General features: G+C 42.0%; 1 protein-coding gene across 9 annotated transcripts in view; it reads right to left on the minus strand.

Moving 5' to 3' along the window:
• Positions 1-24,490, minus strand: part of ERC2 (ELKS/RAB6-interacting/CAST family member 2) — a 977,487-nt gene that overhangs the window by 181,832 nt on the left and 771,165 nt on the right. For all 9 annotated transcript variants that reach the window (XR_003518693.1, XR_003518694.1, XM_027587658.1 and 6 more), the window contains one exon: positions 1,732-1,866. Coding sequence is in view for 7 of the 9 variants with exons in the window: in XM_027587658.1 (XP_027443459.1) it covers positions 1,732-1,866 (135 nt within the window). In the remaining 2 variants the exon portion in view is untranslated. The remainder of the gene's footprint in view (positions 1-1,731; positions 1,867-24,490) is intronic.

The raw sequence follows: 24,490 nt of genomic DNA on the forward strand, positions 1-24,490 counted from the left end.
TTGATCTGGCGTCCAGTTTCTAGCAGGACATATTAACATATGTGTCTCTGTCATGAAACAAACCTGTTTGTTATCTCAGAAGGTCCTTGTGTGAATCCCTCCCCCAGTTGGGCTCCAAATCCTTCTTTCTGCCTCTGTAGGGCTCTCTGCTCCTATCTCTCTGGGAGAAAGCCCAGGGTGGCCTTCCAGCACCAATAAAACCTCACATTTACCCTTCCTGGGAGAAGGTCAAGGAGCAAAGGGCAGTGTGCCATAAGGCAGGGACCAAGAACAAGAATGAAGATGTTTCGTTGGTAGAATGCCAGGTACACTAGGATGGGTGAGTGCAGGGGAGGTGGTGGTAATGGCAAGGGGTGAGATTTGAAAAAATAAAGCGAAATCAAAGCAAAACCACAGGCATGAAGATAATGACATGAAATTTATCTCTCTCTACTTTGCTGATTGCCAAATTAAGAACCATTTTGAAAGCTAATAACATGAACTGGTGCCTTTCTGTACTTGGCTTCAGAAAACTAGATGTCCTATATGAACACCTGCAGTGTTGGGGTCTCTGAGGGCAAATGCTTCCCAATACAAGGTAGGGCAAAGCTGGGTGTCAGGGGCAGGGGGCTTCTGGGTTGGAGCTACTTCACTGTACAGCTCCAGGGAGCATTTCTTATGTTGCATTCTATATAAATGGCTCCCCCTGGAGTTGTACTCCTGGTAAAACATCTTGGAGACTTGCAATCTTAACTTCTCCTTTGGGATACTAGTGACATGAGGTGCATAGGAAACAGAGCCATCTGAAAAACATCTTAGGAGATATAAGCACCTCCTCTTCCAACAAACAGTTAAACCTCTCTTTACACAGGTAATTCCAGTAAGCCTGCCCCCTCACATACCCAGAAGTATATAACAAAGGCATTCACACTTATCCAGATGATTCTATTCCATTACCTATGGCCCCATTCCTCTGAAGTTTATTGTGTAAGTTATACTAGGATCACACACAGAAGAAGCTCATAGTACAATAAAGGAGGAAATACTGCTAACATTGACCCTATTAACCTGCTACTTTGCATTTAGTTTCGTAATTTCTATGATGTTCATCTTCAGGAGTTTTCATCCTATGCACTGTCAACAGTTTTTATATTTGGTGGGTGAATGCAAATATCATTGAGGACCACAGGAGATTTTTGTTTTTGTCAATCCATCTTTTCACTTGCTTCACTTAGTCAAGGGAGAAGATAGGGTCCAAATCAAATAAACCAGACCCCTTGACTTCACCAGCTAAAATGCAAGCAAAACTGATTTCTCTTCGTGTTGTTTTACCCCACCATTAATTTGCATCCCTAAGGAATTTTCTAGGAAAGTGCTCAGCAAACTCAAGGCTTCTCTGGTTGCCATGCTCATGGAAACAAAGTGCTTTCTCTTAAAACTCTGAAAGAGACATTCCAAAGTAACCCACTATTAGATACTGAGCCAGCAATAGACTTCATATCTATGAAAATAGAAAGGAGGGGAGGAAAGAAAATGCATAACATAAACAAGAACAGACAAAACCCTAAAGAGGAAGGAGAAAGGAAAACATTTAGACTCCTTGAGTGATGGAAATAAATACCAAAGCTATTAGTTTCAGTTCAAAGGACGTATCACTTTATGCTGTTTATTATTTCTTGAGGATTATTTATTTTATCTTAAAATATCCAAAGGGTAAAAGGGGTCCTGGAGGTAAGCGGCAATGAAACTGACCTGGTCGGGAGAGGGCCTGTGATTGGAATGTTGCGACCTCCCAGGAGACCGGTGGTGGTGGTGGTGGTGGTGGTGGTGGTAATGGTGGTGGTCCTCGTCATAGTTATCTGCCATCAGCTTCATTCTGTTCTGGGTCTGCGCAGAACAAAGACCAGAGAAGACTCCATCAAGAGCTGGAAGACCAGCCCAAGAGATTCAGGGTATAATTACAGCACCTATAGGGCTCCTTTTGTTCCCAACCCAGACGTTTTCATTTTCAGTTAAGTGGAAGCTCAATAAAGAACGCACCATGCCGTTTGGTAAAAGAGTCTTTGTCACATCCTTGAAGCTCCTATGTTCTTGGACCTACATAAGATGTAAGTGTACTCCCCCCCACTGTGTGACTTAAAAGGGGAAAAAATGGACATATACCCAAAGGTGTTCTGTTTTACGTTACCAAGCGCTCACACAGATCCAGAGTAAGCTTGCAATCACGGAACTACCAACAATCACATCCTACACTCTAGAGCAAGCAAGAGAAAGAAGCCCTGGGCAAAAAAGATGGGACAGGGCCAGGTGGAGACACAAAACTACGGACAAGTAATGGTCTTGCGAGACAAGCAGAGGGATCCACTCAAAAGCTGCCAAATGCAAAAATAGCGATGGAGAAGGTTTGTCGCTCTGGCGGCTTCTAGGGAAAGGGCTCTCTGTGGGCAATTTAACTGATAGTGCTCTTTGGGGAAATTGGGCAAAAGGAGCAGAGCTGATGTGGAAGAGCTGACCACTGTCATTTATGCCCCACTATGTTTGTCACACGAGGCAGCTAGGTGTCATGGTTTAAATTCCCAGGACATACAATTGTATTGTTTTATTATGCAAGGCAAGAAACAGACCAACAATGAGTTGACTGAACAGGGTCACAGAATCGAGAAAAATGCCTAAAGACAATGGAAAAAGGCAGATAAAAATATCCAGCTCAGAAAGCCAGGAAATGCAGAGAATACACATTTGGAGAGAAGAATGTCTGGATTCAAGTCCTGCTCAAACCTCTTTGCTGGTTCCATGATCTTATGAGAGTTAACTATTTGTAAGCTTCAATTTCCTGAACTATACAATGGGAGTAATGGTGCCTCGCTCCCTGCGGTCGCTGTGAGGAGCAAGGGATCCGATGGGCTTCAAGTGTCTGTTCAAGACCTGGCCCATAATAGGCTTACCATAAAAATCAAATGCTGTTATTATTATTATTTTTGCTATGTTTACATTGAGAAACCTCTCCTTCTTATACATGTTGTTTCCTCTGCCTGCAGTACCTCCCCAACCACCTTCCCTCACCTCTACCTTCTGTGTCTGGCTAATTCAGGATTTTTTTCTCTAGGAAACTTTTCCTGATCCCACCCCTGATGCCAGGACACGCGCACCTCCTGCTTATCGTCTCTCTGTAACCTCAGATCTGTCTGTCCAACGGGTGGTAGACTTGAGGCCGCTTCTTTCACCTGCTTCTCCCCAGAATCTAACAGGGCCCAGTAGATGTAAATACACCGTGCATGCTGCTGCAAGGAGGGAACTGAGAGAAAGAAGGGCCAGAATTCTGAAGGATGCTGCCATCTTAGAGGTGACTGCACATTTGTTTTCAGCCAGGGAAGGTCACCGAGAGTTGAGGACATCTCATGAGTTGCCATAACAATCCCACTGGTGGCCCGAGATGACAGTGAGCCATCAGCACTTCAGGAGAGCTGGAAATCAAAGGCTGGCAGAGCCTCCAACCAGTTGGAATTTTATCATGTAACATAAATAATACTCTGATAATAATTCTGGACCTAACATAGTATATTCTTGTAGTATGTTTCACCTACAATCTAACTTATCCTCAAAACTTCCCTGGGAGGAATAATTACTATCCTCACTTGCAGCTAGAAAATGAAGGTGGAGATTTTTGGCCCCCAGAGTCTCCTTCTTTCCAAAGAACATGCAGATTTCCTGGGTCTTCCAATTCTTAATCTCTAGCCTTTTCTCTTTGCCATGCTGCTAGCAGAAGAGGCAAACAGCTAATCAGGTAGAAACAGCTTTCCTATAGATGCTTTGGTTCTGCTAAGTTTTGGAAACACTTCATATCCCAATTCTATCTGCCAGGGGATGTCTCATAACGTACTCCATTTTGTGAAATGTGTACAATATTTGAAAGTCCCCATAAAAAATGCATATATATGGATAAAAACAATAAAAATAGAGAGAAAGATCCACTTAACAATTAAATAAAAAATCTCAGGCAACACTTGGCAGCTGATAGCATTTTCATCCTTCTCTTGTCCATTCAAAGCATCAGAAGACCCAATGGACAAGTTACAGCTTGTGAGAAAGAGCAGGTCATCGGAGCTGTTGCCGACCAAGTACTAGGGTCCCCTCATTCAGCCTGCCCTTGTACAAAAGAGTCTGAATTCAGTGTTCACACCTAAAACTCCAGTATTGTCAGGAGTCTGTACTTTTGAACTCATGAACTAATAAATCTGAAATTGTTTCTTCTAATAGAACTCGGAGAGCCTGAAGGGAGCTGTAAGACCTGCTATGGTCAAGAAGGAAGGAGCTCACCCAAGACTGAACGATGAAGCCTAAATGAACAAATAATAACTCTGCTATTGTAAACATCATAACGTCCTTATCCTTTGGGGAAGCTCCTGTGATTTTATGAGATTATTTTCTTACCAGCAACAAGCCTAAAGTTCCCTACCTTTGAACTGTATCCCATAAAAGAATGTACAAGCTAAACAAGATGCTATATGCAGCCCTAAATGTGTCTGCTGAAATGAGGTGTTGGAGAATAGGCATGTCATGGGATAAAGACTGTAAATGAATGATGTCATCTTTCCAATTTGGTGCTGAAATATAAATAAACCATGTTGTTCATGTGAATACCAGATCTGGGGGAAATGTACACATAGCAATTGTGAGCGGAAGAGGCTTCTTTTGATTAGTCTGGACTGGAAGAGAAGAGTGTGAAACAGAGATGAATAATGAGAGTTTGGCCTGATACTCTAGACCATTTTTATTTATCTTGCTTGTAACATATCCCCTAAACTGTGACCGATTTCTTACAGGCTGGTTGCTATTTTTTCCTTCTCTAAAAAAAGTTTCACCAATCCAGCCCACTTAATCACCAAACTGAAAATGGATCTCTCTTATTTTTTTTTTAATCTACATTACTATTCTCATCCTTACCCAATTATATTGGTTTCCTAACAAACCAAGAATGGTCTGGAAGGATAAGAAGCCATGAAAAACACTCCCTGAAGATCGATGGAAAAAACTGCAGAAATTTGTAACAAGGAGAGCATTTGTTCAACTAACTCCAGACACGCTGACCAGGTGACTCTGGGTGCAATGGTTCATATCCCGTAGTTGACAGATACACGAGGTGCCCATCACAGAGACTTAAACAGCTATTTTTCTGGGCAGTCATAACTGGAGACCCAGGAAAACTAATACGGAGTCAGAGAGAGGAGAGCTTTCCACAGCGCTACACTTGGGAACTCACGGACTCATTTAGCAATGTGCTGAAGCCCATTTTTATTTCCTTTTCAGTGTCTATCAAACTGCTGACCTGACAGGTTTGCCTTTGGCTAACGGGTGTTAACATTCGTTTTACCTATATTATGTCATGACTGCTGAGACATCTCTAATCAGATTTCATTTTCCACTTCCTCTTTCTTCCAGGCGCCACCTTATTTCTCTAGGGTGAAAGACTCCTCTAACAGCTCTCCCGTCGCACTCCTGCCTCCCACTGGACACAGTCTATAGCTGGAGTGACATCAACCCCCGTTAGTTCCTGACTTCAAGCTCCTCAGAGACTTCCCACTGCCCTCAGGAAAAGAGCCCCAGCTTCTCCACAACTTATAGAGCTCTTGCAGGGCAACTGCTTGCTGTTCACCTCCCAACCTCACCTCTCATGCTCCGTGTCTCCATCCCTGGGATGTGCTATTCTCTGTTCCTGTCATGTTCTTCATCCTCTCTCCCTTCACCTGAGTTATACCCATTTTAGCTTCAACACCATCACCTCCAGGAATGCCTTCCCTAAGCCTGCCTCAGAAGGGATTAGGTGCTCTTCCACTGCCTTCCCCAGGACCCCGTACCCACCTCCAAGCAAGCTCCCTTCCATCACGACACTTATCCCACTGAATGGTACATAATCACCTGCTTCCTTGGCCTTCTCCACCACTAGGCTGAAATTCTCTTGAGGGAAGCACTAGGTCTGAATCACCCTTATACTCACCATCTGCACAGAGTCTGGTACATAAGTAGTAAGTAAAAGTGTGTCAAATAAATGTATGGATATATGAAGGAATGAACAGAATGGGTATAGAGTACTTTAGAACAGATGAAAGGGAAAAGTACATAATTAGCCTCTATGATAAGCCAATAGAGTATATAACTCTTCATGTGATAGTTTAACCTTCTTATTGTATATTTGTTTTTGGTTGCTGTTCTCGGGAGTGGGAGAGCAGGTTAAATGTATAGTTTTGGAGTTGTTGGAAAAGTTGAACTGGTTTTCTTCAAGATATATTCCATTCTTTAGGAAAATGGACCCGGTGAAATACTCCACATCCCTGGTTACTTACCTCATTAAGAATAAAAGGTTTGGTGATGTTACGGGATTCATTTCCTTACTATCGCCTAGCCTTTAGAAGAGCAGGGGCCTTTGGAATACTTTTGTTAGCACCAAAAGTCAACCATGGAAAACTGAAACTTTATCCATTAACTAAAATCCCTGATGAACACCATCTGTGAAAAGGTGCCATATACACCATCTCTTTGACATTTCTGAAGAGTTTATCCAAGGAGCTCTTGAAACAAAATGAAAATCCTTGATTGACTAGTAATAGACTCAATAGCTTAATGGCAATATGTAGCTATAAAAGTGTAATATTAAAACTGCCTTTAAAAATATTTTAGCAAGGTGGCAATAATGAACTATGCTTTGATCAGTCATCTGGATCAAGTTAGCAATAAAACCTTCATGAATATGGTTTAAATAAGAAAAAAATATAATAAGATTTGTTGCTATGGGATATGGAGATAATACCATACAATAGCAATTACACTTTCTTCTATCAGGGTTTCTTTTCTCCCTCTTTCCTGCCAGGGAAATCTGAAATAGTCCAGAACTCTTCTACTGGTCTTGTTTCTGCCAAATCAGAGCAAGGTCAACAGTTCTTGTCTCGGAGCAAAAGATGGAGAAACCAGACAACAACTGGACAGTGAGGAGGAGAGGGATTTCCTGTACATCCACCAGGCCCACGTGGCAATGAATCATAATTGAGTAGGGTCTGGGTTCTAATGATTGGGTCACTCTTGGAGGACAAAAGGAGGCTAGAGGATGAAGAAGCTATTAGGGGAGTAGGCTGCGTTGGAGAACTTTATGGGATTAAGTAAGAATCAGTGATGGAAAGGCTTCCAGTCTGGACATTGCACAGAAATTCACTCAAAACTTACCAAACTTCTGTAACCCTAAACACAAGAACAATGATGTGCCACGCTAAGTGTTTGGCTGGTATGCTTTTGTTGACTCCTTGCTTTTGAGATAGCTATTCTTATGAGCCTTCTTTTTTTGTTAAGAAAATTTTCAGTGGAAGTCATTTTATTTTATATTTTTTTAAAATTTTTTATTGTTATGTTAATCATCATACATTACATCATTAGTTTTGGATGTAGTGTTCCATGATTCATTGTTTGTGCATAACACCCAGGGCTCCACGCAGAACGTGCCCTCTTTAATACCCATCACTGGGCTAACCCATCCCCCCACCCCCTCCCCTCTAGAACCCTCAGTTTGTTTTTCAGGGTCCATCGGCTCTCATGGTTCATCTCTGCCTCCGATTTCCCCCCTTCATACTTCCCCTCCTGCTATCTTCTTCCTCTTCTTTTTTTTTTTTAAACATATATTGTATTATTTGCTTCAGAGGTACAGATCTGTGATTCAACAGTCTTGCACAATTCACAGCGTTCACCATAGCACATACCCTCCCCAATGTCCCTCACCCAGCCACCCCACCCCTCTCACCCCACCCCTCACTCCAGCAACCCTCAGTTTGTTTCCTGAGATTAAGGATTCCTCATATCAGTGAGGTCATATGATACATGTCTTTCTCTGATTGACTTATTTCGCTTATGAGCCTTCTTTTACAATGAGAAAACCAAGCCCATGATTGCTCAGTTGGTGAGTCGGGGAACAGGATTGAAACCCAGGTTTCTGACTCCAGAGTCCTACAGTAATGATGTGAAGGGTAAGGTCCCAGGCCGGAGACTGGAGACAAAGCAAAGATAAACAAGACATGAGGAATTAAAGGACTCACTATGACACAGTATGGGAAGGAAAATAAAAGTGAAGGGATTGTTTACATAAATGCCTGGAGGCAGGAAAAATCCCCTCCAGCTGAGGGCAAGGGCATCAAATAACTCCAAGGGTCAGGTGCCTTGAGCTAAGACTTGAAAATTGGCAATGGATATGGGAATAAAGAAGAGTAGCCTGGGGATATTCCATGGTAAATTCACCTTGAGAGGAAAAATAGATCAATTGGGGAACTGGAATCCAAGCTGTGAGGGATGTGTGCGTCTGTGTGTGTACATATATGTGTGTGTGTTGCTTTCTTCATTCCTGTATTGGATGTGGGGAGAGCAGGAAACATATTTGAGATGATATTTCATTATCTTATTTTTCAAAAGACCTTATCAACTTGAGACATTTTGGAAGGAATTTAAGACGGAGCCATAGGCATATGCTTACACATGTCAAACTATGACATCTCTGGGAAAATGGGCCAGGCCCTGGACATCTATGTATTTACAACTGTCTACACAATCTATTGCTACAACATCAGTCCTGCCTTGAAAACTGGTCTGATAGCCTCCAGCTCATTCAGCTGACCAGTCCTTCCTGCCAACCATCTGCCTCCCAACTTTGTGGAAGGCCCTCCCTCAGTCTTTATAAATGGAAAAGTAGTAAGTCACTATGCAGAGTTTAGAAGCTATTTTTGTTATCTATTCATTAAATACCCTGATTTTATCTTATTTTTAATTATTATAGAGAATGTCAGTGCCCCTCCCATATCCTCTTGTTCTACCCTAGAAGTCACGTGCAGCTTGAATGGACAGTCCCGGATTTGCTGCTGTCTTCCCACCTCAAGTCCACCTCTCTGCCTAAGGTCTTTCTCTGGCTACAGGTGCAGGTTTGGCCAGGGAACAGGGAGACCAAAGTGTGGGGAGCTCACATTCTCAGAATAATGCTCAATCTATGAGGGAGGAAGGAGGTGATGGATAAATAACTAGTGTCCCAGTCTTTTGGTGGAAGTACCCTATGGTGTTTCAGAATCTCAGTAGGTCCCTAGCAGGGGGCAGCCCTGGCTGATCATAACAGGAAAGCACACATCAATGCACCTTTTTTGGCATTTTCACTTCCTATCTCGCTTCTCAATTTTCTCACCATGCTTCTTGGGATCACCTCCCAAATAAACTACGTGCACCAAATCTTTGTCTCTGGGTCTGTTTTCATGAGAATCCCAGAAAATGATTAATAAGCCTATGTCTGTCTAACTTTTGCACAGGACTAACATTCTGGTGACTACCAGGCCTTCCCATGGACAGCTCTTGAGATTTCTTATCACCTGGAGAGATAGATCTCTCATCTTTCTTAGGGAAGTAACATAGGACTGGTACTAATTCCATTTCTATTTTTTTTTTTTTTTACTATTTTATTCATTTATTTGTCAGAGAGAGAGAGAGCACAAGCAGGGGGAGCGGCAGGCAGAGGGAGAAGCAGACTCCCTGCTGAGCAAGGAGCCCGATGTGGGACTCGATCCCAGGACCCTAGAATCATGACCTGAGCCGAAGGCAGACGCTTAACCGACTGAGCCACGCAGGCGTGCTGCTAATCCTGTTTCTGCCAAATATTCAGTCTGAGACCAGGCTGAATTACTTTTCCATGAGCCTCAATTCCTGAATCTATAAAATGGGCAAGAAAGGGAAGGGTGTCTTTAGCATGAACAAAACTCCACATGGATTGATGCTAGTCTACTGTTCTTATTGTACATTTATGTCTTATACATTTTGCAGTTTCTCTTTCGTTTTTCCTTCTAAAATCAAGGGAGAGAAATTATTCTGGTAAACTACTTACTGCTGCCCCTTTAGAAGCCTGAGGAATTCCTGGATGGGTTGTGGATAATGATTGCAGGGAAAGCATGCTTACTTCTGTTCTACTCTCAGCTAGTGCAGCCCATGGGGGGATAATTATCTCCAGAGAAAGAGTTCTCTGTGCTCTGCTGATAATGGGGAAGTTAGGATCCTTCATGGTGGCAGAAATAAGGCCAGCATTGTGACATGGAGCCACCTGTAAATATCAATGACAACAACCAATGCTTACCTTGGCCTGCTGTGTACCAACCACAGCACTTGGCTCTTGTCACCTAATTTAGTCAGTTACACCACCAGTGATGTAGGCTGGAGGTGGGGGGGCATATTCAAAATAGCTGCTATGACAGGGGCACAAACCCGTAAAAACCAAGAGTGACTCAAGGGCAAATGACCTTTGGATATCAGTTGTGGGGCTCGATCTGATGACCCTGAGATCATGACCTGAGCCGAAATCAAGAGTTGGACACTTAACCGACTGAGCCACCCGGGTGCCCAGAAACTGAGATTTAGAAAGTCTATGAAGCTTACCCAAGATCACACAACTGGTAGATTTGGGATTATAATTCCAGAACCTTCTATGTAACCACTGTACCCTACTGCTCAGATCCATAAAGACTGACCCCTACATTAAAAAAAAAAAAAATTAAGTTTGATTGGGGAATGGGCTCTGACTCTCTGGACACTGACTCCAGGGCTGAGAAGAGAAGAAGTTCACTTTTGATTTTAAAGTTCTCTGAAAGAATGAACTCAGACATACTGTAAAATCTTGATCAATTGAGCTTCAAAGGAGTCCATGATGCTGACTAACCCTAATATAAATATATAAATTCAAAGTCATTATCCGCAATCCATACTAACTTTTAATGCTTCAACCAAGATGGTTTTGAAGCTAGCCTAACATATTAGCAACTGCAGACAACCAAGGAATTTCTAACATCCTGAGCACCGCTGGAGGTGGTGGGGTCTGGAGGAAGGGGGAAGGCCCTAGAAGTTTCCACCACAAAGTTACTTAGTTAAGCACAGGTCTGTTTAATTAAGTAGTGGGCAGCACATGCTATACTTAGCTTTTAAACACTTGTAAAGTCCTCTTCAATCATTTATCTTACTTGTCACTGACAAGCTCTTCAAGGACTGTAACAGTATGCAGAGCATGAAGAGCCTGGGTAAACAACGCATATTTTATGTGGAGTCTAAACTGTTTCAACTCAGAGAGTCAATAGAGGGTCTCTGGAAAAAAAAAAAAGACAAAAAAACAGACTGTCCTGCTAACTAAGGATGCATTCTGTGCATGGTCTATGACGAGTTTCTTTAGAAAGTGAGCTTCAAAATCAAATGCCAATTTTTTAACTAGAAAGAAAAAAAGGGGGGGCAGAAGGGAAGGAAAGAAGGGAGGGAGGGAAGGAGGAAGGAAGGAAGAAAAGGGGGAGAGAGAAGACAGGAAAAAGGAAAAGAAAGGAGGAAGAAGGGAACAGAGGAGGTTATTTGCAGGCATTGGGATTCAGACTCTAAAGCTGTACTGACAAGGGAGGTCAAGGTCTTCATTCAATTCATACAGTCAACAAATATTTATTATCATTGATCTAGGCAGAACTGGTATCACCACATCTTCTCCTCAAAGAAAGAAAGAAAGAAAGAAAGAGAGAAAATACAAAACCACCCCAGGGTCTGGCCTCACAGAATTGGCTGATAGACTGGAAACTGGCCGTGAGGGTCTCTTCTAAGGAGAACTTGAAGGGTTGAGCCACCCAACAGTGCCTCAGCAAGGGACAGAGAGTCTTACATGGTGAAGGCTAAGAAGACAAGTGTCCACATACCTGGAGATGTGCAAGAAGATTCATGGGGAGTAAATGGACTTTTTAATAGTATGATTTACTTTAAAATGTATTAAATGTAATAAGTTATAATAAGAACATCAAACACAGAATTCATACACATTATATCATAAGATGTGGAAAACATTGTGAAGATGGTTCTCAAAATGACTGAAGCTTGAGACACCCCCATCAGAAGGAAAGAGCAAAGCAGTTGAGAATGGATTGGATTGCAGACAGCAGAGTCTAGGGATTTGGAATAGCCCAGGGAGAGTGACTGCATCCCTAAGAACTGTCAGAGGACAGAAGGACATTCTCCTCCAGGGACTTTTGACCATGAGGCAGAAATGGGAGCAAATGAAATCTGGGCTTGCTCCCAGTTCTGAAGCTGAGCGGAGGGGCACAAACCCAAGACCTCCTCTGCACCTCAGCCCCTTCAAAACAAAACAAATGATAACAAAACGGGGAGAAAGGGAGGGTGTGGGCTGCTGGCCATGCTGCACACAGGGAGAGCCCCAGGGAGGGGCGGTGAGGCTAGAGCAGAGGTTTGGCAGTGCGCGGGGGGCCTGGCAGCCAGAGAGCAGGAGGAAGGCAGGGAGAACCAGCTCAGGCTCTGGACGGAGAACAAACCCCTCTCCCCAGCCGCTCTCACACTCGGGTGGGTAAAACAACTGGAGAAAATGTAAACACGCTCATTAGTAGTTTTCCAATCAGTTGGAAAACAAATGAGAAGAGAGAAATGGCAGTGGAGTGTCCCAAATACCAAATCTATGAAACATTCCCTCTGGCGTTTATCTTCTCACTGGGTTGCTCGCTGTTTGGATTTCAGTGCCCTTACTAGCTTTATATGGGATACACTGAACTTACCCTAGCCAGGACCAATTTACTTCTACGTGGAAAAAAGAGTCTGAGTCACATATTCCACTCCGGGTAGGTCTCTGTGGACGCCCCCCACCCAGGGATACGCAGACGTGATGGGCATATCGTTCGTGGGTCCTGTCACATGCCCCTCGAGCTGCTATTCCCTCAGCACGCAAAAATGAAAACTCATCCATAACCATCACCTCTTCTCCTGTAAAAAATCACCCCCAAAGAAGAGGCAAAGTGGAACTCCTGGGTTTGTGGATCTGACAGAAATCCAATTTCCAGAAAGGATGGAATTACGTTTGGATTTCATCTGGAGATGCCTGGTGTGCTGAATCATGTTTCCTGCACCCCCAGCCCCCAACATGTTAAATTAAATTCATCAAATGGATGCATTTTGAAAATCATTTTCTTTTAATCACCTATTCAGGGTAGAATCCAAAAAGCCCGATTTTCTATCATCCTGAAGTTGAAACAGCATAAGGAGAAAATATCCAAATGTACTTAAATTTGAATCTAAACAGAAGCATATTAAAGTATATAAATAATGCCTTTTCAGAGCACTAGGAGAAGGTAGGGAACCGGAAAGTTGAGGTGATCTTCTCTATGACTCTCGAGAATTTCAGGAGCTATCTCAAATCCCTCTTCTACAAATGAGGACTTACCAGAATTATTCAGATACATGCAGTGTTAGTGCTAGGTCACACCTTAAATCAATGAATCCAAGTTTACTATTTTACTGAAGGAGAGACTGAGGCTCCAAAAGGTTGAAGTTAATCACAAACCCAGGAGAAAGCCCTAGCATACTCAACTGCTGGCCCCAGGCCCTACCTCTGTCCCTGGCTGCCTTCCCTTTTGATTTGCATGTGTAGACAAGTCCACCATGCCCATGACCAGTAACACCACAGGACCACCTTATGTCTTTCGTTTTGCATTCCAAAGTACTATGGTATTAATTTCCATTCTTGCAGTCTGAACAGCATCAAACACCTAATCATTTGGGTCTCAATGTCTACAGATAGGTTAAGGAATTTTCCATTTTCTTTGAGATATGAGTCTTAGTTCTCTAGCAGAACTACTGATTTAGCTTTATAATTTCTTCTTTTTTATAGCATCTATTAGTTTTTTATTATATAAAGCATATATACTAGCTATGAAAAATTAAACAGTACAAAAGACTTTATGAAGAGAAAAGTAATATTCCCTCTCTGCCTACCCCAATATCCATTCCCACTGTTAAGGTTTTTTGCCAGTTTTATCAGACAATTGTTATGCATAATGCAAGCACAGACACTTCCACATACCCTTTAATAATAAAATGCCCAATATCTCTTGGCTATCCTTCCATATCAAGATCATGTAGAGTGACCTCATTTCTAATGGTTACTTATTATTCCATTCCGTGTATGTACTCTTATTTATCAATCTTATTGATGTACTAAAATAGTGGGCAGAACTCTTAATTTATTTTGTTCAAAGCTGTATCCCAAGCACCTAAAACACTGCCTGGCACACAATGGGCACATAGTAAATGTTTGTTGAATGAGTAAATGAATGAATAAGTGAATGAATCAATAGTAGAATGAATGAGGGACATTCGCATAATTTCCAGTTTTTCATTATTTCAGCAATGCTTTAAAGAACACTTTTCTAGGGGTGCCTGGGTGGTGTAATTGGTTGAGCGTCCGACTCCTGGTTTCAGTTCAGGTTGTGATCTCAGGGTCCTGAGATCGAGCCCTGGTCAGGATCCGTGCTGAGCAAGGAATCTGCTTGAGTTTCTCTCTACCCCTCCCTCTGCCCCTCCCACCCTTCTCTATCTTTCTCTCTCTTAAATAAATAAATAAATCTTTAAAAAAAAAAAAAAACTTTTCCAAAGGGACAGTTTTGCCTGTCTTCATGTGCTTGTTCTCAACAAGGATGGATGGATGCTGAAACAGCTTATAAAAGCTGTTTCTGGGGGGGGGGGGGGGCGGAGCAAGATGGCGGAGGAGTAGGAGACCTGGATTTCATCTGGTCTCAGGAATTCAGCTGAATAGGGATCAAACCATTCTGAACACCTACGAACTCAACAGGAGATCGAAGAGCAGAGTAGCAACAACTCTCTGAACAGAGAAGCGACCACTTTCTGGAAGGTAGGACGTGCGGAGAAGTGAATCCGAGGCGATATTCGGGAGGATAGACGGCGGGGGAGGGGGCCTCCGTCGGCCGCTTCTGGCAAGTGCTAGAGCCGCGGAGCACAAAATCGGAACTTTTCGAAGCCGGCTCCGCTGAGGGATGTCGCTCCAGTGGCTAAGCGGGGGGTGGAACCCTCGCGGGACAGTGTGGTCTCAGGACCCTTGGGGTCACAGAAAGACCGGGGGTGCCTGAGTGCGGCAGAGCTCCCAGGTGTCGGAGCGGGGAAGCCGGCTGCAGAGACGGAGCCGAGGCGCGGGCTCTCAGCTCGGGGTGGCCATACACTGTGATCCGCGGCCCAGTCGGGCCACTGCTCCTCCAGCAGGGACCCAACAAGCGGCAGATCCGGAGAGACTCCCCTTCCTCCCCCGGGAGGAGCGGCGCGGGAGCGCACCGCAGGGATCTGCTGGGTTTGGAGACTCCACATGGGGTCGGGTGCCAGAGATAGAAATGCTCGGTCACAGGCCGGGAGGCCACAGAGTGCGGCTGGAGACCAGGGACACGGGAGTGACTGTTTTTCTCTGGGGGCGCACTGAGGAGCGGGGCCCTGAGTTCTCGGCTCCTCTGGGCAGAGATTGGGAGGCCACCATTTTCACCGTCATCCTCCAAAGCTGTACGGAAAGCTTGCAGGGAACAAAAGCTCCCGAGAGCAAACCTGAGCAGCTTGCTTAGCCCGGACCGACAAGGGTGGGGCAACTCCACCTCCGGCAAAGACATTTGGGAACCACGGCAACAGGCCCCTCCCCCAGAAGATCAGCACAAACAGCCATCAAGCCAAGACCAAGTTTACCGATCAAGGAGAACGGGAGAACTCCAGCGCTAGGGGAATACTGCACATAGAATTCATGGCTTTTTTACCATGATTCATTAGTTTTTCAAAGTTAATTTTTTTAACTGTTTTTTTTTTGAAATTTTCTTTTTCCCTTTTTCAACCAACATCTTATCAATCCCTTTTTGAAAAAAAAGTTTTATTTTTCATTTTTAGAGTCATATTCTATCCCTTCATAGTACATACCCTTATTTTTGGCATATATATATATATATATGTTGTTCTCTCTTTAAAATTTTGAGATACAGTTTATTCTAACAGATCAAAATATACCCTAAATCACTGGTGTATGGCTTTGTTCTAGGCTCCTACCTAATCACATTCTCCCCCCCTTTTATTCTTTTTATTTAATCTTCTTTCTTTTTTCAAACAACTTCTTATCAGTTCCTTTTATAAAATCTTTTATAATTTTCATCTTTACAGTCATCTTCCATCCCTTCATTGTATCAGCCCTTATTTTGTACATATATAAGTCTTTCTTTCTTTAAAATCTTAGGAGGCACTTTCTTCTAACAGACCAAAATACACCCAAAATCTAGTGTGTGGCACTGATCTGTGCACTAGCCTGATCATATTTGATCATATTCTGTTTTTGTTTTGTTTTGTTCTGTTTTTTTTTTTTTTTGTTTTTATCTTTTTCTTTTTCTTTCTTTTTTTCTCCTTCTTTTTTCTTTCTTTCCCTTTCTTTTCCCCTGGTTTCAGGTCTTTTCTGATTTGTTTAGAGTATATTTGCTGGGGATGTTGTTAACCTGTTAGCATTTTGTTCTCTCATTCATCGATTCTCCTCTGGACAAAATGACAAGATGAAAAAAATCACCTCAACAAAAAGAACAAGAGGTAGTACCATCTGCCAGGGACCTACTCAATACGGACATTAGTACGATGTCGGACCTAGAGTTCAGAATCATGACTTTAAAGATACTAGCTGGGCTTGAAAAAAGCATGGAAGTTATTAGAGACACCATTCCTGGAGAAATAAAAGAACTAAAATCTAACCAAATCGAAATCAAAAAGGCTATTAATGAAGTGCAATCAAAAATGGGGGCATTAACTGCTAGGATAAATGAGGCAGAAGAGAGAATCAGTGATATAGAAGACCAAATGATGGAAAAATAAAGAAGCAGAGAAAAAGAGAGATAAACAACTACCAGATCACGAGGGCAGAATTCGAGAGGTAAGCGATACGATAAGATGAAACAACATTAGAATAATTGGGATCCCAGAAGAAGAAGAAAGAGAGAGAGGGGCAGAAGGTATATTGGAGCAAATTATAGCAGAGAACTTCCCTAATGTGGGGAAGGAAACAGGCATCAAAATCCAGGAGGCACAGAGAACCCCTCTCAAAATCAATAAAAAGAGGTCAACACCCCAACATCTAATAGTAAAACTTACGAGTCTCAGAGACAAAGAGAAAATCTTGAAAGCAGCTCGGGAGAAGAGATACGTAACCTGTAATGGTAGAAACATTAGATTGGCAACAGACCTATCCACAGAGACCTGGCAGGCCAGAAAGGACTGGCATGATATCTTCAGAGCACTAAAGGAGAAAAATATGCAGCCAAGAATACTATATCCAGCTAGGCTGTCATTGAAAATTGAAGGAGAGACAAAAAGCTTCCAGGACAAACAAACCTAAAGGAATTTGCAAACACGAAACCAGCCCTCCAAGAAATATTGAAAGGGGTCCTCTAAGCAAAGAGAGAGCCTAAAAGCAGCATAGACCAGAAAGGAATACAGTCAATATACAGTCACAGTCACCTTACAGGCAATACAATGGCACTAAATTCATATCTTTCAATAGTTACCCTGAATGTAAACGGGCTAAATGCCCCAATCAAAAGACACAGGCTAGCAGATTGGATTAAAAAACAAGACCCATCGATATGCTGTCTGCAAGAGACTCCTTTTAGACCCAAAGACACCCCCAGATTGAAAGTGAGGGGGTGGAAAACCATTTACCATGCTAATGGACACCAAAAGAAAGCTGGGGTGGCAATCCTTATATCAGACAAATTAGATTTTAAATCAACGACTGTAATAAGAGATGAGGAAGGACACTATATCCTACTTAAAGGGTCTATCCAACAAGAAGATCTAACAATTGTAAATATCTATGCCCCGAACATGGGAGCAGCCAATTATATAAGGCAATTAATAACAAAAGCAAAGAAACACCTTGACAACAATACATTAATAGTGGGGGACTTTAACACCCCCCTCACTGAAATGGACAGATCATCTAAGCGAAAGATCAACAAGGAAATAAAGATTTTAAACGACACACTGGACCAAATGGACTTCACAGACATATTCAGAACATTCCATCCCAAAGCAACGGAATACACATTCTTCTCTAGTGCCCATGGAACATTCTCCAGAATAGATCACATCCTAGGTCACAAATCAGGTCTCAACCGGTACCAAAAGATTGGGATTATTCCCTGCATGTTTTTAGAACACAGTGCTTTGAAACTAGAACTCAATCACAAGAGGAAAGTCGGAAAGATCTCAAATACATGGAGGCCAAAGAGCATCCTACTAAAGAATGAATGGGTCAACCAGGAAATTAAAGAAGAATTAAAAAAAATCATGGAAACAAATGAAAATGAAAATACAACTGTTCAAAATCTTTGGGGTACAGCAAAGGCAGTCCTGAGAGGAAAGTATATAGCAATACAAGCCTTTCTCAAGAAACAAGAAAGGTCTCAAATACACAAGCTAACCCTACACCTAAAGGAGCTGGAGTGAGAACAGCAAATAAAGCCTAAACCCAGCAGGAGAAGCGAAATAATTAAGATCAGAGCAGAAATCAATGAAATAGAAACCAAAAGAACAGTAGAGCAGATCAACGAAACTAGGAGCTGGTTCTTTGAAAGAATTAACAAGATTGATAAACCCCGGGCCAGACTTATCAAAAAGAAAAGGGAAATGACCCAAATCAACAAAATCATGAATGAAAGAGGAGAGATCACAACCAACACCAAAGTTATACAAACAATTCTAAGGACATATTATGAGCAACTCTATGCCAGCAAATTAGATAACCTGGAAGAAAGGGATGCATTCCTAGAGATGTATCAACTACCAAAATTGAACCAGGAAGAAATAGAAAACCTGAACAGACCTATAACCACTAAGGAAATTGAAGCAGTCATCAAAAATCTCCCAACAAACAAAAGCCCAGGGCCAGATGGCTTCCCAGGGGAATTCTATCAGACATTTCAAGAAGAATTAATACCTATTCTCCTGAAACTGTTCCAAAAAATAGAAATGGAAGGAAAACTTCCAAACTCATTTTATGAGGCCACCATTACCTTGATCCCAAAACCAGACAAAGACCCCACCAAAATGGAGAATTACAGACCAATATCCTTGATGAACATGGATGCAAAAATTCTCACCAAAATACTAGCCAATAGGATCCAACCGTACATTAAAAGGATTATTCACCATGACCAGGTGGGATTTATCCCTGGGCTGCAAGGTTGGTTCAACACCTGCAAATCAATCAACGTGATACAATATATTAACAAAAGAAAGAACAAGAATCATATGATCCTCTCAATAGATGCAGAAAAAGCATTTGACAAAGTACAACATCCTTTCTTGATCAAAACTCTTCAGAGTATAGGGATAGAGGGTATATACCTCAATATCATAAAAGCCATCTATGAAAAACCTACAGCAAATATCATTCTCAATCAGCTTTTCCCCTAAGGTCAGGAACGCGGCAGGGATGTCCACTCTCACCACTGCTATTCAACATAGTATTAGAAGTCCTAGCCACAGCAATCAGACAACAAAAAGAAATCAAAGGCATCCAAATCGGCAAAGAGGAAGTCAAACTCTCACTCTTTGCAGATGATATGATACTGTATGTGGAAAACCGAAAAGACTCCACCCCAAAACTGCTAGGACTCATACAGGAATTCAGTCAAGTGGCAGGATATAAAATCAATGCACAGAAATCAGTGGCATTCCTATACACCAACAACAAGAAAGAGGAGAGACAAATCAAGGAGTCAATCCCATTCACAATTGCACCCAAAACCATAAGAAACCTAGGAATAAATCTAACCAAAGAGGCAAAGGATCTGTACTCAGAAAACTATAAGATACTCATGAAAGAAATTGAGGAAGACACAAAGAAATGGAAAAACGTTCCATGCTCATGGATTGGAAGAACAAACATTGTGAAGATGTCAGTGCTACCTAGAGCAATCTACACATTCAATGCAATCCCCATCAAAATACCATCCACTTTTTTCAAAGAAATGGAACAAATAATCCTAAAATTTGTATGGAACCAGAAGAGACCCAGAATAGCCAGAGGAATGTTGAAAAAGCAAAGCAAAGCTGGTGGCATCACAATTCCGGACTTCCAGCTCTATTACAAAGCTGTCATCATCAAGACAGTATGGTACTGTCACAAAAACAGACACATAGATCAATGGAACAGAATCGAGAGCCCAGAAATGGACCCTCAACTCTATGGTCAACTCATCTTCGACAAAGCAGGAAAGAATGTCCAATGGAAAAAAGACAGTCTCTTCAACAAATGGTGTTGGGAAATTTGGACAGCCACCTGCAGAAGAATGAAACTGGACCATTTCCTTACACCATGCACAAAAATAGACTCCAAATGGTTGAAAGACCTAAACGTGAGACAGGAGTCCATCAAAATCCTAAAGGAGAACACAGGCAGCAACCTCTTCCACCTCAGCCGCAGCAACTTCTTCCTAGAAACATTGCCAAAGGCAGGGGAAGCAAGTGCAAAAATGAACTATTGGACTTCATCAAGATAAAAAGCTTTTGCACAGCAAAAGAAACAGTCCACAAAACCAAAAGACAACCAACAGAATGGGAGAAGATATTTGCAAATGACACATCAGATAAAGGGCTAGTATCCAAAATGTATAAAGAACTTATCAAACTCAACACCCAAAGAACAAGTGATCCAATCAAGAAATGGGCAGACAACATGAACAGACATTTTTCCAAAGAAGACATCCAAATGGCCAACAGACACATGAAAAAGTGCTCAAATCGCTCGGCATCAGGGAAATCCAAATCAAAACCTCCATGAGATACCACCTCACACCAGTCAGAATGGCTAAAATTAACAAGTCAGGAAACGACAGATGCTGGCGGGGATGCGGAGAAAGGGGAACCCTCCTACACTGTTGGTGAGAATGCAAGCTGGTGCAACCACTCTGGAAAACGGTATGGAGGTTCCTCAGCAAGTTGAAAATAGAGCTACCGTACGATCCAGCAATTGCATTACTGGGTATTTACCACAAAGATACAAATGTAGGGATCCGAAGGGGTACGTGCACCCCAATGTTTATAGCGGAATGTCCACAGTAGCCAAACTGTGGAAAGAGCCAAGAGGTCCATCGACAGATGAATGGATAAAGAAGAAGTGGTATATATACACAATGGAATATTATGCAGCCATCAAAAGGAATGAGGTCTTGCCATTTGCAACGACGTGGATGGAACTGGAGGGTGTTATGCTGAGTGAAATAAGTCAATCAGAGAAAGACATGTATCCTATGACCTCGCTTATATGAGGAATTGTTAACCTCAGGAAACAAACTGAGGGTTGCTGGAGTGGTGGGGGGTGGGAGGGATGGGGTGGCTGGGTGACAGACATTGGGGAGGGTATGTGCTATGGCGAGTGCTGTGAATTGTGCAAGACTGTTGAATCACAGATCTGTACCTCTGAAACAAATAATGCAATATATGTTAAAAAAAAAAAAGGAGAAGAAGATAGCAGCATGGGAAGATTGAAGGGGGGGAATGGGAGGGTGAGATGAACCATGAGATACGATGGATCCTGAAAAACAAACTGAGGGTTCTAGAGGGGAGGGGGTTGGGGGGATGGGTTAGCCTGGTGATGGGTATTAAAGAGGGCACGTTCTGCGTGGAGCCCTGGGTGTTATGCACAAACAATGAATCATGGAACACTACATCCAAAACTAATGATGTAACGTATGGTGATTAACATAACAATAGAAAAAAAAGCTGTTTCTATAATGTGCTAGGAAAAGAGATTCAGAAGAGATCCCTGGAATTGGGCATACACATTTTAAACTTTGAGACTTATTGTGCGTCCCGCATTGTCTCCTTGCTCAGCGGGGAGCCTGCTTCTCCCTCTCCCTCTGTCGCTCCCCTGCTTGTGCTTTCTCTCTCTGACAAATAAATAAATGTTAAAAAAAAAAGTTATCACCAAATTTCCTTTCAGAAACGTTGGTCAACTTCCAGTCTGCGCCTCTTTCCCCAGACTGTGCCAACACTGAGTCTCTTTAAACTCTAATCTTCAAAAATCTGACACATGAAAATTTCATATTTCAAATTTCATATTTCCTTAATTATAATTTGAGGCTGAGCATCTTTTCATACATTTATTGGCTGTTTCTATTTCACCATCTTTGAGTCTCCAATTATGTCCTTTTGCCCACTTTGGGAGAAGGGTCAGGGGACTGTTTTCTTATTGGTTGTGAGAATAATTACATATATATAAAAAATAGTGAGAGCTCCTTTCAGAAAGACAAGAACCTAAGTAAAAGTGGGAAGAAAGCAAGTACGAGCAGGCTATGTGAAGAAAGGGAAATGTGCACAGACAGGCTGGATTTGAGGATGCCGGGGAACCTCTGATTATTGGAATGCTTCAGCATCTGGAATGTTCACTTGAGCAGGAGAGAAAGGGGGAAGTATTAGGCAGTTGGTGTGCTGGGGTGCAAACAAAGCTGGGCCCCTTCCCTCTGTGCCCCAGCCCCAGCAGGCAGGCGGTGGTTATAGGTGGAACATTAGCAGGAGTCCTAGTGTGAGCAGTTAATATGGTGCTTCACTTCTCTGCGATAAGCTCGTGGGCTTCTTCAAAGTCTGGGCCATCCACGGGAGAGTACAGGGCATGTAAATGCCACTCATCATGCATGTGTTGGTGGGAGGAATCCAACACAATTTTGTTCCCCAAACAAGAATTCCCTGTGTAGCAGTCCTGGTGGATGCATTACCTAGGGGTGGGAAACACAATACCTTATTAGAGAATATATTAAATGGCTTAAAGGGGATGTCCTCCCTCTCCCGTGCCTGACATATTTTGAGCTTTTTGGCTGCAGATTCAGTCCACTTGTCCCAATTCTACTTTTTGGGAGGGGGCCCAGGTCTCTAGACATTTCGATACAGTTATGCCTGCTATCTCTAGCTGACCTAGCCTAATCATTCTTTGTCCTCTCTCCTGGCCATTCTCTACTTCTCTTTGTCTCCTCTCTGTACCCCATCACACAAGGGGTCATTACAGTGTGTCAGGGCTCCTCTTAGAGAATAAATCCCTGAACAGAGTCTGAATAATCCAAGTCTTCACATGTGTCCTTAACCTGCGCTAAACACTATTTTAAAATAATTAATATACTCCCATGTTGCACTGATCTCTTAACATCTGCTGTGCAATGATGACTCATATTCAAATTTGCAATTGATTAAACTCATATCCTGGTGGCCAGTTTCCTTGCCATTTACACACACACACACACACACACACACACACACAAAGACACATGGCATGTGCATGCCAGAATTTTAATTCTAAGTATCAACTTCATTCTTTTCCTTACTGAGTATTTGCTTCGACTTATCCTCACCAAATCTGTGTTTATCGTTCCATCCTGTTGATTTTCTCAATTCTAATTATGTCTTCTATTGTTGTAAGTAACCTCTCCAGCTTTGAGCCATCACATTTTCAAAAAGTGTGTTTCCAAAGACCATATTATTAGGTCTGTGTACATGCCAGAAGGACAGAGCCCAACACTTCCGGCAACCTCTCTGGAGAGGTGACAGGATTCCCTAACCAACCTGCCTAGGGTGGAGTTGTTCAAACAACTATAAATCCATTCACCTGGACACCATTTAGTCCTTTTCCTCTGGTAAAAAAAAAAAAAAAAAAGAATACAAACTGATACAAATGCCTATCTGAAATCCTGGTACTCTGTGTCTATGGCATTCCTCAACCTGCCTTTATATTAACCTTATCAAAAAACAAAGCGAGTTTAAAATTACTTAGTCTTAGTAAACAAATAAAGAATCTTAGTGATTGCTGATTTTATTCCAGGTTTCATAACCATTGATTGAATAACTTGTTCTGGAATCTGGGTGTGGGTGGCTATCAAAGTTATAGCACCTTATAAACATATTTGCCTTTTAGGTATTTAGAAGTAAAATTCTGGAGGTAGGTAAAATTCAGAAAATCCTAAGAAAAAGAGAAGTTAGTTTCCCTTTTCTTTAGGTGCTTTTTATCCACTGTTGGCAGGATTGTAAATTAGAATAAGTTTTCTCAAGGGCATTTCTGTACTATGTATTAAAATTCAAAATATGCATGCCCTGGGATAAAACAGTATCCTCCTGAAAAGAAAGTTAGACAGGTACACAGCGATCAAAAGATCAAAGGATATTCACTGGGATGTTGATCAGAGTAGCAAATAATGAGAAGTAAACAAAATGTTCATCTGTCAGGATTTTGTTAAACAAACTATTGAATATCCCCTATCATATAATGGAATCCTCAGAAACCATTTAAGAGTAATATATATTTATATTCCTCGGAAGGAGAAAGTATCACAACATGGAGTTGACTGGAAGGAGAAGCAGATGATAATAAATAATATATAAATATCTATACTTAAACATATTTGCAGGTTTACACATGTATGTGTATACAGCACATACATGCATACATGCAACTGTGAGAAAGGCCCAGAAAGATGAGCACAAAATATTGATGGTTATTGCCAAGTGCTTGGATTTCAGGGAGTTTACTTGTTCCTTTATTCCTTTCTTAAATTATTTGAATATTCAGTAAATTATAGGAAATAAGAAATGAAACAATAAAAAATATTTCTCTGCTCCATATATAAAAATGCTGAGA

Source organism: Zalophus californianus, chromosome 1, assembly GCF_009762305.2.
Source record: "Zalophus californianus isolate mZalCal1 chromosome 1, mZalCal1.pri.v2, whole genome shotgun sequence".
NCBI classification, from domain to species: Eukaryota; Metazoa; Chordata; class Mammalia; order Carnivora; family Otariidae; genus Zalophus; species Zalophus californianus.